This window comes from Borostomias antarcticus, assembly GCF_949987555.1.
Source record: "Borostomias antarcticus genome assembly, chromosome: 14".
Lineage (NCBI taxonomy): Eukaryota > Metazoa > Chordata > Actinopteri > Stomiiformes > Stomiidae > Borostomias > Borostomias antarcticus.
In genome coordinates this window covers 18,706,687-18,720,423 of record NC_140247.1, presented here as the reverse complement: position 1 = coordinate 18,720,423, position 13,737 = coordinate 18,706,687, and the positions used below count along the sequence as shown (strand labels likewise).

The window sequence follows — 13,737 nt, the reverse complement described above, 5'->3', positions numbered from 1 at the left end:
GAGAGACAGCAGCAGGGAGGAGCAGACAGACCGAGACAGAGCCGGCAGACCAGCACGAAGGACCAGAGGAGAGAGAGGGGAGGGGAGGGAGGAGGGGAGGGAGGAGGGGAGGATAGAGAGGGGAGAGGGGAGAGGGAGGGAGGAGGGGAGGGAGGAGGGGAGGATAGAGAGGGGAAAGGGAGGGAGGAGGGGAGGGAGGAGGGGAGGATAGAGAGGGGAGGGAGGAGAGGGAGGAGGGGAGGATAGAGAGGGGAGGGAGGAGAGGGAGGAGGGGAGGGGGGGAGGGAGGACCAGAGGATAGAGGGGAGGGGGAGGGGAGGGAGGAGGGAGGGAGGAGGGAGGGAAGGAGGAGAGGAGGGGGGAGGGGGAGGGAAGGGGGGGTGGAGGGGAGGGAGGACTGGAGGATAGAGGGGAGGGGGAGGGAGGAGATTAAAGGTTAAAGGTTAAAGTCCCACTGATGTCACACACCTGAGTGTGTGAAATTTGTTTTCCTCATTTGACCCTTCCCCTGGGGGAGCGGTGAGCAGCAGCGGTGCCGCGCTCGGGAATCATTACCGAACCCCCCAATTCCAACCCTGGATGGTGAGTGCCAAGCAGGGAGGCAATGGCTCCCATTTTTATAGTTTTTGGTATGGGCCAGGGATTGAACCCACAGGTAGGGAGGGGGGGGGGGGAGGAGGGGAGGGGAGGGAGAGGAGGGGAGGGAGGAGGGGAGGGAGGACAGGATGATAGAGACGAGGGTGGAGGGAGGGGGGGGGGGGAGGAGACGAGGGAGGAGGTGAGGGGGAGGCGGGGGGGGGGGGTAATTGCTGCAGTCAGCGGGAATTCTTCCCCATGTCTGAGAACTCAAAAGAACTCGATCGCTCGGGAGAGGAAGAGATGAATACTATCGGACTGGGGCTCCGTGGGACGCATTATTATCCAGGCTCACAGCTCTCCCTCCCTCCCTCCCTCCCTCCCTCCCTACCTCCCTCCCTCTCTCTCTCCCACACACATACACGCGCGCAGGCGTGCGCGCTCACCAGGATGGTGGTGACGATGTAGGTCCTGTTCGCCAGGCCGTAGGTGCCGTTGCTGCTGCGCATGTAGGTGGCCGTGCTCACGTACTTCTCGTCCTCGTTCCAGTACCCCACCTGAGACCCGGACGAGGGAGCGCAAGACAACACACAAACAAACAAACAAACAAACAAACAAACAAACAAACAAACAACCCACGCTCGTCAACTGCTCTTCTGCATGAGTGTGAATCATCCATCCCACCCATAATCCCCACCCATGATTGCCCCGTCCGCAATAACACACTCGAGGTCGTGTTCCGTCGCGGTTATCGGCACGGCTAGCGCTACGGCAGGGCGCCACGCCGAGCGGAGCCAGCCAATAGCCACGCTGAAGCATAACCTCGAGTGTGTTATTGCTTTCATACAACAGCACTGCACTGTTCAATTCATGTTGTTTTTTATAGAAAAATATGATGGGTTTGTAGTGTTCAATTGAGCTCAGCCACGTTGCTTTCATCCATCCGCAGTCCGAGATCATTTTGCTTTGTTTACCGTTGCTACTGCGTATGCAACCACGCTGCAATCAGCGCGGAGGGATTTACCCGTCGGTATATTGTGGTTATTGGCCCGGTTCCAACTGCCTCCTGGCCGATCGCAACCGGAACCACAGTAGCTGTTGTCGAGTTGGACTTCTGTCAGGTGGTCAGGGGGTCTCACCTTCTTGGGCCCGGAGGGGGCGAGCTCCATCACGCTGACGGTGTAGTTGGTCCGTCTTCCTTTCTCGTTGAACTGGATGTGGCCGGTCAGCCCGTCGATGCGCACCTGGGACAGCGGTGGGAGGAGGTCAGAGGTCAGGAGGATCAGGGGTGTTAGCGGATGGGAGACTAATCTAGATCCGATGAACCTCCTGTTCATCTGCCCCGCTCAGGCTTGGAGAGCTGTGTGTGTGTGTGTGTGTGTGTGTGTGTGTGTGTGTGTGTGTGTGTGTGTGTGTACGTGCACATGTGTGTGTGTGGCTGTGTGTGTGTGTGTGTGCGCGTGCACATGTGTGTGTTTGTGTGGCTGTGTGTGTGTGTACAGTATATGCGAATGCCAGGGTGTGAGTGTGAGTGCTGCCTGTGTTTGCCTTGGCTGAGCAGCGGTAGCAAATTGAGCGAACCCAACATTCATCTCCATTCCAGCCGGCGGGCAGATGGCCAGATGGTCAGTCAAACCCGCCCTCTCTGGGGCTTGCACACGCTGAGCTGAACGCCTCACTAACCGATCGTAGGGATCACACACTGTTCGGGGCCAGCTCAACACATCTCTGCAATTATATTGTATTGTACATCCTACAGAATTGTATTCATAAAAAAATCAGCAGGTGTATTGACATTGATTGTGTTTTGAGTGAATTGCGTTTTGAGAGAATCCGCAATCACCAATGAGCCAATGAGCAGATTATGTGTGTTTTTTTTTAAGATAGCCATTTATCTTATTTGTAACGTTCTCTGTGTGTGTGTGTGTGTGTGTGTGTGTGTGTGTGTGTGTGTGTGTGTGTGTTGGTGCGTGCCAGCTGTTCCACTATGCGCTCACCTTTACAACCATTCCATTTATAAACTCAATTGTTGGTGTCATATTCCATGATGATCACGGTCTGGTTTTATTGCCCGGCTGTGTTGTTTACTTGCTGTGATGTCACCTTCGATGGTGCGAGGCTCTTTGGCAACTCAATGTGAACTTTACACGACAGAATGGAGATGTAATTTGTTCAGCGCGGCCGGATTCAGGCTCTGTTAGCTGAGGTGCCACTCACACACGTGTGTGTGCGCATGCATCTGTGAGAGAGTGTGTGTGTGTACCTGCTGCAGAGCTCTCTGGATGTCTATGCCCTGCCCCCAGGGTGCGGGGGGGTTGGCCAGACACTCCCCGGCGTTACCCCGACGGGAGATGTCGATCCTCTGCCTGCGGAGGTTCTGGAAGGCTGTCGACATCACTTTGACTCCATCATATGTCAGAGCTCCAGTGTACTGATTGACAGAGAGAGAGAGAGAGAGAGAGAGATAGAGGGGGGGGGGGGGGGGGGTGGAAGATCATATCAGTGCAGAACCGATCAGAACAGAGCAGAACAGAGCAGAGCAGAACAGAACAGAACAGAACCGATAAGAACAGAACAGATCAGATCAGAACAGAACAGAACAGAACAGAACAGAACAGAACAGAACAGAAGAACAGAGCAGAGCAGAGCAGAGCAGAAAAGAACAGAACAGAACCGATCAGATCAGATCAGAGCAGAGCAGAGCAGAGCAGAGCAGAGCAGAGCAGAGCAGAACAGAACCGATCAGAACAGAACAGAACCGATCAGAACAGAACCGATCAGAACAGAACCGATCAGAACAGAACAGAACAGAGCAGAGCAGAGCAGAGCAGAGCAGAACAGAACCGATCAGAACAGAACCGATCAGAACAGAGCAGAACCGATCAGAACAGAACAGCACACCTTGAGGCCTCTCTTGGGGACCTTGGCGTCCTTGTTGTCAAACTCCCTCCACTGCTGGACGATGCGGCTGACGTTGGGCTCTGAGTGGTTGACCAGCTGGAAGCCGGTGATGTTGGCCCCGCCCTTCCTCAGGTCGGTCAGGTCGATGTCCAGGAAGCCCTGGGAGAGGACAGACGGACGGACGGACGGACAGACAGGTAGACAGGGAGAGAGAGACAGACAGAAAGACAGACAGGGAGAGAGACCGACAGACAGGGAGACAGACAGACAGACAGGGAGAGAGACAGACAGAAACAGGGAGAGAGAAAGACAGACAGGGAGAGAGACAGGGAGAGAGACAGACAGGAAGAGAGAAAGACAGACAGGGAGAGAGACAGACAGGGAGAGAGACAGACAGGGAGAGAGACAGACAGACAGGGAGAGAGACAGACAGACAGGGAGAGAGAGAGACAGACAGACAGGGAGAGAGACAGACAGACAGGGAGAGAGACAGACAGACAGGGAGAGAGAGAGACAGACAGACAGGGAGAGAGACAGACAGACACAGGGAGAGAGACAGACAGACAGGGAGAGAGACAGACAGACAGGGAGAGGGACAGACAGACAGGGAGAGAGACAGACAGGGAGAGAGACAGACAGACAGGGAGAGAGACAGACAGACAGGGAGAGGGACAGACAGACAGGGAGAGAGACAGACAGACAGGGAGAGAGACAGACAGAAGCAGAATGTGAGCTCTAGCAACCTGAGTTTTACTTTTTTTACAGAGAGAGGAGGAGAGAGAGATGGGGAGGGAAAGCGAGAGAGAAAGGGAGGGAGAAAGCGAGGGAGAAAGGGAGGGAGAGTGGGACAGGCAGAGAGAGAGAGAGGCGGAGGGAGAGGGAGAGAGCGTGATGCAAATGATCAGTGTTCTCAGTAAAGGCCAGTGTTGTGGAACAGCTTTTAATTACAACTCCTGCTTTAAGATACAGCGGACAGACAGGGTCAATGATGCTTGATGAGAAAAAGGCAAATCCCTCTCTTTCTCAGGGATGGTGTTGGTTATCCCTCAGAGAGATAAAGAAGCCCTTATCCCCAGAGAGAGAGAGAGAGAGAGAGGAATCACTGCCAGACCAGGGCTAATCTATACCCTGCTAGTTACCAGGGCTAATCCAAGACCAGGGCTAATCTACACCCTGATAGTGACCAGGGCTAATCCAAGACCAGAGCTAATCTACACCCTGATAGTGACCAGGGCTAATCCAAGACCAGGGCTAATCTACACCCTGATAGTGACCAGGGCTAAACCAAGACCAGGGCTAATCTACACCCTGATAGTTACCAGGGCTAATCCAAGACCAGGGCTAATCTACACCCTGATAGTGACCAGGGCTAATCCAAGACCAGAGCTAATCTACACCCTGATAGTGACCAGGGCTAATCCAAGACCAGGGCTAATCTACACCCTGATAGTGACCAGGGCTAATCCAAGACCAGAGCTAATCTACACCCTGATAGTGACCAGGGCTAATCCAAGACCAGGGCTAATCTACACCCTGATAGTGACCAGGGCTAATCCAAGACCAGAGCTAATCTACACCCTGATAGTGACCAGGGCTAATCCAAGACCAGGGCTAATCTACACCCTGATAGTGACCAGGGCTAATCCAAGACCAGGGCTAATCTACACCCTGATAGTGACCAGGGCTAATCCAAGACCAGGGCTAATCTACACCCTGATAGTGACCAGGGCTAATCCAAGACCAGGGCTAATCTACACCCTGATAGTGACCAGGGCTAATCCAAGACCAGGGCTAATCTACACCCTGATAGTGACCAGGGCTAATCCAAGACCAGGGCTAATCTACACCCTGATAGTGACCAGGGCTAATCCAAGACCAGGGCTAATCTACACCCTGATAGTGACCAGGGCTAATCCAAGACCAGGGCTAATCTACACCCTGATAGTGACCAGGGCTAATCCAAGACCAGGGCTAATCTACACCCTGATAGTGACCAGGGCTAATCCAAGACCAGGGCTAATCTACACCCTGATAGTGACCAGGGCTAATCCAAGACCAGGGCTAATCTACACCCTGATGATGTCGGAGCACAACAGAGGCTGCATACCTGAGGAAGGCTTCCCAAGACAGGCAGTCTTAGGCCCCTTCACACCTCCATACCTTTCCCCCCGAACTACGGACCTTTGGGGGTAGCTCACCGTGTTCACACCAAAGGGGCTGGGGTCTATGGGCGGGTTCGTGGGACTTTCGACCCCCAAAAAACACCCAGCTCCCGAGGTAGTACTCTTGCCGGGGGAAAAGTACTTTGTGGGTGGGGTGGCAACGCTGAACATTTCTGATTGGCTGAGCAGGGAGTCTACTGGCAAAGTGTAAATTCACTGCTCAAAAAAAGCGTTTAGCGATCACGTTGATTTCCCAAATGGATTTTCTAAAACGGAAAAAATGCCACACACGAAACCTAGTTCATTATTGCTGTAACTAAGACATCTGATGGAAAAAATATATTTTCCTATCGGCAGATGAGGTTTATACGTCCGTGATAACCAAAACACGTCCGTGTTTACTGCAGAGCATCGTGGGGATTTCTCAAACCAAACTGCATAAATACCATATGTGTAAACACAACACTGCTTGCCTAATTCAATCTTGTAACTAAGACATCTGCTGGAAATTTTTTCCCCATCGACAGAAACCTGAGAATGAGGTGTTTTCTCTCTTGCAACTGCCTGGATATAGTGGGATATAAAGCAGGCGGGTCCCTTGTCTCCTCTTCTACCCCGCTGCCTGAATACCATCTACAGGGGGAGTTCTAGGAAATGAGTTCTAGGGGATTTCCCCCCAGGAGAAGGTCTTAGCAACATTAGCGCGCCAGTCCTCTTGGTACGGTAGCTGAACCGCGGCGAGGCGAGTGGTCATGCAGTACACACCCATAAGAAAGGGCGCTACAGTACGACTGTGACACAGTTTGGGTCCTTATGTTGGCAGTCCTCAAAATGCGCTTTTTTTTCCCCCCCACGTTCTTTTTCAAATGTTTTCCTTCTTTCAAATGAGGAACATTGCTGGATTATTCGGAGACAAAGTACAAAGCAATGTAATGTGACGGTCTGTACCGCTGACTCATGTTCCAGCTCATTCAGAATGAGGAGCTATATCTGTGCCTGACCAACCTTGACAGAGGCTTTTCTCACACAGCTTGTCAACAGCTGCTCCTCTGAGGAGAGAGGAACACTCTCTCTATGGCGGCAAGCAGGAGGGGGGGGGGGGGGGTGTGTGTGGGGGTGGGGGGGTGGTTGGGGGCGCCCTCGGAATTGCCTGTTAAGAAATGTTTCAAAAGTGTTTTAATTTTGAGACAATATTCATATTTAATAAAAAAAAAAAAAGGATGTAGGCTACATTGTTGCGATGGTATGTAGCACGATGGGAGTGAGGGAGAGAGACAGAAATAGAAATGGAGACAGAGGAGAAAGAGAAACAGAGAGAGAGAACATGCGAGAGAAAGAGAGATAACCACACACTGAAAGAAAATAAAACAAGTGAACCTGTCGTCCCCCGCCCAAGGGTCAATCTAATAGCCCCCCCCCCCCCCCACCCCGGTTTCGTCAGGTGAGGGACAAACTCCATGGAGAGTGAGCAATCGTGAGGATGCTTGCAGTACACCGCGCTCAGCGCGCTGGCAGGTTATCGGTCTCCTTGATGAATCACAGCCAGACAGGAGCAGCTGCACACAGAGAGATGGATGAGGAGGAGGAGCCATCAGCTGCCAGGGGAGGAACGATGGCCCGTCAGGCGGTCAGGCGAAGGAACGAAGGAGGGCGCCTGACTGTCGGCCCCCACTTTGTCTCTGTTTCTTTCTTATATCTTTTTATCTCTCTTTTATCTCCGTCTCTCTCTCTGTCTGTCTGTCTCTCCAACACAGTTCCACAGGCAGACCTTGTTATTGATCATGTGCTCTCTCTCTCTCTCTTCTGTGGTTTGTGATTCTCAATCCCATTGATCAGGGGTGACATAGGTTATCTCATTATTTTTCTCTCCCTCTTTCCCTCTCTCTATCTCTCTATCTCAATGGCCCCCTTCTCCTATCTCTCTCATCTGCACTCGTTTTGTTTTTCCATATGGTCTAGTATGGATTGTCCAAAAGCTTTGAATGTGCAATCGATCTCACGCCTATAGTGCGCTAAATTTGGTCCCATTCAAGAGTAAGTTGCATTTTTCCTTAGGTAGCCTAGTGTTCACATAGTCGGGTGTTAAACAAACCGCCTGACAGGTCGTTTATCTGTTGGACAGGAAATGTCCTGAGGGAAAATCGCTTTCTGTCAAAAAATCACATTGTGGAGGACAACAATGACGCAGTAGCAGTGTACAGCGATTGTGATAGTAGCTTCTATTATAGTAGCTTCTATTATCCGTTGTTCCAACCAAATAAGAACAGAGGAAACAATGTGAGCACATGTCCAGACATGTGAACAATGGAGGCTTGTTATTGCTTCACACAATTCAGAGACGCACACAAGGACGTCGAAGGAGACGGCGGGCCCTAATGGATGCCTACGATATATGTTCTCAGTGTGCTTATTACACCGAAGACGAGTGAGGTAAGCTATTTATTTTTCCGGGCGTGACCCTGGATGACTCAACTGTCATTCTCGGCAAACATTGCATCGGTTACACGCTCCGGCGGATTCCTGCTCAACCACATCAGGAGGGTTGGCGCCTTCCTCACTGATGAGACGCTCATCCATGCTCCTGTCCTTCCCGCCTGGACTACTGCATCTCTGGTACTAGTCTACAGGTCAGTGAAAGGAAAATCTCCCTCCTACCTCCAGGCCATGGTCAAGCCCTACACCCCCTCCCGACCGCTACGCTCTGCTACCTCGGGGCGACTGGTTGCCCCGTCACTCCGATGCCCCTGTGGTCGATCGACACGGTCACGGCTCAATATCTCCCTCTATATCTCTCTCTATCAATATCTCCCTCAATATCTCCCTCAATATCTCTCTCTATCAATATCTCCCCCAATATATATCTCTCTATCAATATCTCCCCCAATATCTCTCTCTCTATCAATATCTCCCCCAATATCTCTCTCTATCAATATCTCCCTCAATATCTCTCTCTATCAATATCTCCCCCAATATATCTCTCTCTCTATCAATATCTCCCCCAATATCTCTCTCTATCAATATCTCCCTCAATATCTCTCTCTATCAATATCTCCCTCAATATCTCTCTCTCTATCAATATCTCCCTCAATATCTCTCTCTATCAATATCTCCCTCAATATCTCTCTCTATCAATATCTCCCTCAATATCTCTCTCTATCAATATCTCCCCCAATATATCTCTCTCTCTATCAATATCTCCCCCAATATCTCTCTCTATCAATATCTCCCTCAATATCTCTCTCTATCAATATCTCCCTCAATATCTCTCTCTCTATCAATATCTCCCTCAATATCTCTCTCTATCAATATCTCCCTCAATATCTCTCTCTATCAATATCTTCCTCAATATCTCTCTCTATCAATATCTCCCTCAATATCTCTCTCTATCAATATCTCCCTCAATATCTCTCTCTATCAATATCTCCCTAATATCTCTCTCTATCAATATCTCCCCCAATATATCTCTCTCTCTATCAATATCTCCCCCAATATCTCTCTCTATCAATATCTCCCTCAATATCTCTCTCTATCAATATCTCCCTCAATATCTCTCTCTCTATCAATATCTCCCTCAATATCTCTCTCTATCAATATCTCCCTCAATATCTCTCTCTATCAATATCTCCCTCAATATCTCTCTCTATCAATATCTCCCTCAATATCTCTCTCTCTATCAATATCTCCCTCAATATCTCTCTCTATCAATATCTCCCTCAATATCTCTCTCTATCAATATCTCCCTCAATATCTCTCTCTATCAATATCTCCCTCAATATCTCTCTTTATCAATATCTCCCTCAATATCTCACTCTATCAATATCTGCTTCTCTGTTCCTCTCCTCCTCTCCGCTCTCCTCCTCCCATCTCTTTTCTCCCCTCTTTCTGCTACCCCTCTCCTCCCTCTCCTCCCCTCATCCCTCTCCTCCTCTCTCCCTCTTCTCCTCCCCTCATCCCTCTCCTCCTCTCATCCTCTCCACCCTTCCTCCCCTCATCCCTCTTCTCCTCCCCTCATCCCTCTCCTCCTCTCCCCTCTCCTCCCCTCATTCCTCTCCTCCTCTCATCCCTCTCCTCCACTCGCCTTATCCTCACTCTCCTCCCCCTCTCCTGTCCTCCCTGGTGTACCTGGCCTGCCCTCATCTCCCCCTCTCCTCCCTCTCCCCCTCTCCTCCCTCTCCTCCCTGGTGTACCTGGCCTGCCAGGTGTCCATATTTCCCAGCTGAGCAGGCAGGGTAGTCCTGGTTCTGCTCCACGTGTCCCATAATGCAGTGCAGTGAGCTGCGAACGTTACTATAGAAACTGGCCCTGGCTGACGCGTGGACACAGAGGGGGAAATATCTTATATGTGTAGCTGTCTTCAGCACACACACACACACACGCACGCACACACACACGCACACACACGCACGTACGCACACACACACGCACACACAAATAAAGGAGACACGGCGAAGGTAGGAGCACGGAAAAGTAATTCTTTCACACTCCGTTAATGGAGGCATTATGGAGATAGCGCACGGCTTGGTCAGACGTTATTGCTTTCCATGCTTTTCCATTTACAATTAAATCTAACAAGCCGATCAGACGAGAGAGAGATTGAGCTACTCTAGAATCCCTGCTGTGAGCAGAATAGAAATGCTGCTTTCGGCCGGCGTTTGGTGTTGTTGTCGTATGACGCTGGGTCGGGACGCTGGCGGCTGAGCCCCGCTCTGCTCTGGCCTAAGAGCCTAAGAGGGCAGTTACACGTCTGACCTTCTGATGCCTGGCTCTCTCCCTGGCTCGCTGGCCGTGTGTGTGAGCGTGTGTGTGTGTGTGTGTGTGTGTGTGTGTGTGAGTTTGTTTTGCTTTCTCTCTTTCTCTCTGCAGCTCTGTATCACCCTGCTGCAGACTGTCACAGTGAATCAGGGACGGTCTCTGTCTCTCTCGCTCTCTCTCTCTATCGCTTTCTCTCTCCTACTCTCTCTCTCTCTCCCGCTCTCTGTCTCCCGCTCTCTCTCTCCTGCTGTCTCTCTCTTTCCCGCTCTCTCTCTCTCTCTCCCGCTCTCTCTCCCGCTCTCTCCTGCTGTCTCTCTCTCTCCTGCTCTCTCTCTCTCTCTCCTGCTGTCTCTCTCTCTCTCTCTCTCTCCTGCCGCTACAGAGGAGAGAGTGGACTAGAGGAGAGGAGAGGTAGAGGAGAGGAGAGGTGGATGAGAGATAGATAGGAGAGGAGAGGTAGAGGAGAGGAGAGGTGGATGAGAGGAGAGGTAGAGGAGAGGTAGATGAGAGGTAGAGGAGATGAGAGGTAGATAGGAGAGGAGAGGTAGAGGAGAGGCAGAGAGGAGAGGCAGATGAGAGGTAGAGAAGAGGTAGAGGAGAGGAGAGGTAGATAGGAGAGGTAGAGAGGAGAGGCAGAGAGGAGAGGTAGAGATGGAGAGGAGAGGTGGAGAGGAGAGGTAGAGAGGAATGATGAGAGGAGAGATGGAGAGGAGAGGTGGAGAGGAGAGGTAGAGAGGAGAGATGAGAGGAGAGATGGAGAGGAGAGGTGGAGAGGAGAGGTAGAGAGATGGAGAGTAGAGGTGGAGAGGAGAGGTAGAGAGGAGAGATGGAGAGGAGAGGTGGAGAGGAGGGGTGGAGAGGAGAGTGTAGTGATTTAATTTGATTCAGCTCCCCTGCATTTTAATCATGTCATGATATTGTAATCTTGTTCTACGTAACCAGAACTTTAAAGGCTGATCTGCTCATGAGGGATAGTAGATGAAACCAACAATAAATCTGCCCAATAGTAGTATAAAAAAGTCACCACCAGATGTAGCCACCGGGAACGGATGTGTAGAGAATGGAATGTCCCCACTGAATCAGGTTAACGCAGGAAAGCATAAATGCGCACCCAGCCTGAGCATACAAGATGCTCTTTTCTCTTCTTCCTGCTGAAATTCCTGGCCTGGTTTCAAGTAGCCTCGGCCAATAGCAGCCAGAGAATAGTGCTGATTATGCAGAGGTATGTATAGCAAGTAAAAAGTATTTGCTCCTTTTCCTGTGGGGGGGCAGTTGAGATTCCGGAAGGGCCCTAGTTTTCCTCTTAAAAAGCAGACAGAGTCCTTCACCCAGGAAGCTGGGAGAGGGGGGGGCAGTTGAGATTCCGGTCGGGCCCTATTTTTTATGCAGAGATTTATAGGTATTTTCTCCTCCTCCTGTGGGGGGGCAGTGGAGATTCCGGTCTGGCCCTATTTCCTCTCAATAAGCAGACAGTCCTTACACCCAGGAAGCTGGGGGGGGGGGAGGGGGGGGGGGGACATGAATGTAGAACATGAGTTATTTGCTGAGCCAGCAAAACTAGACATCATTTGATTGGTGGCAAAAGTAGTGATGTATGGAAAATGGGATGTGGTCAAGGGTGGGGGGAAGGGGTGATAAGACTATAAAGGTCAATTAGACAAAGGGAAAAGTTGTTCTTTCCCGGGGAAGCTCCTGACTTATATGCTGTTTGTTTCTGAAAAGCATTAAAGTCAAATCGCATTTGGACTCTTTGTGCCTCGAGTTGTTTTTTCTTCTCGGACTCTGAAGTTATTTTGGAACTTTTAAACCAATCTGGACTTAGATTTATTTCTTGGAATTTGACCTAAGACCTAGTAAATTATTTTACACGACAAGAGGTAGAGAGGAGATGAGAAGAGAGATGGGAGAGGTGGAGAGGAGAGGATAAGTAGAGAGGAGAGGAGAGGTGCAGAAGAGGGGAGAGGCAGGGTAGAGAGGAGAGCTGGTAAGGAGAAGAGAGGTGCAGAAGAGGGGAGAGGCAGGGTAGAGAGGAGAGCTGGTAAGGAGAAGAGAGGTGCAGAAGAGGGGAGAGGCAGGGTAGAGAGGAGAGCTGGTAAGGAGAAGAGAGGTGCAGAAGAGGGGAGAGGCAGGGTAGAGAGGAGAGCTGGTAAGGAGAGGAGAGGAGTGGAGAGGAGGTGGAGGATGTGACTCACAGAGAGCACTTACAGGCTGATTTCATACATTAGATACCAGTGGGCGCTAGCGTTAGATAATGATGCTGGTGCTCTTACCAGGTTGGCCAGGATGTAGTGGTAGCTCTTGGCATTCTTCCCCTGTTCCACAATCTGGAAAATAAAAGAGGAGGGTGATATCTCTGTTACACAGGAGGGTGGTGTGTGTGAGTGTGCGTGCGTGTGTGTGCGCGCGTGTAAGTAAATACAACTTTATTTATACAGCACCCTTCCCAGCACGAGTGCAGTGTTTTACAGAAAGAAAGAAAAAACATTAAAGTGCAACCAGCAGGAAAAAAACAAAAAAAACTACTTTAAAATACAGTCACATACGGCATGAGGAAAGGTAAAGTACAGCCAAACCAAACGAACAAAAGGACAACAAAGTGCAACAGTCAAACAGTAATACGGCCTACGCTTGTTCAAAAGCCTGTCTGAACAAGTCTTCAGCCGTCGCAGATGCAGCAGCTCTCAGAGTTCTACAGCCTCGGGGCCGCCGCCCCAAAAGACCCACCCCCCTTTGTTTTCAGCCGGGTCCGGGGCGTCGCCAAGAGCCCTTGATCCGGGGATCTCAGGGGCTGGCTGGAGGTGTGGTGTTGGATCAGGTCACAGATGTAACTGGGGGGCTAGGCTGTGGAAGGCCTTGATGGTGAACAACAGCACCTTGTATTCGCCTTATTCACCTGGCAGCCACATTGGTCAGTCTGGGGTGTGGATGCGGAAGTGCCCGTTGACTTCAATGTTAAAAGTTCACTGTAAAAACACCACTTCAAGAACCAAAATAGTCAAAATAACAGGCTGAATACACTATCGGGGTTACAAACTTATCAGTAGCAGACCAGATTGTTTTTCACTGCCGTTGTTTTCGTGTTATATAAATACATGGAGGTGAATGAGCCATAGTTAGCCGTCAGCTGCATTCACTCCGATGTATTTCCAAACGCGAAAACAATGGCAGTGAAAAACAATCAGTTTCTGGTAATGATGAGTTTGTAACCCCGATAGTGTATTCAGCCTGTTGTTTTGACTATTTTGGTTCTTGAAGTGGTGTTTTTACAGTATACTTTTAACATTTAGAATGATACAAGGCTTAATGCTAATCGGTTAAAAGTGCCCCTTTAAAGGAGTAGTAAAGG

General features: G+C 50.4%; 1 protein-coding gene across 1 annotated transcript in view; it reads right to left on the bottom strand.

Annotated features, from left to right (window-relative positions):
* The window catches only part of gria1a (glutamate receptor, ionotropic, AMPA 1a), a gene marked incomplete at both ends in the record, with an annotated part of 92,436 nt that overhangs the window by 39,411 nt on the left and 39,288 nt on the right, over positions 1-13,737 (bottom strand). The window contains 5 exon segments of the mRNA XM_084448900.1: positions 1,023-1,133; positions 1,716-1,820; positions 2,840-3,007; positions 3,478-3,636; positions 12,662-12,715. Of these exon segments, the coding sequence (XP_084305026.1) occupies positions 1,023-1,133; positions 1,716-1,820; positions 2,840-3,007; positions 3,478-3,636; positions 12,662-12,715 (597 nt within the window).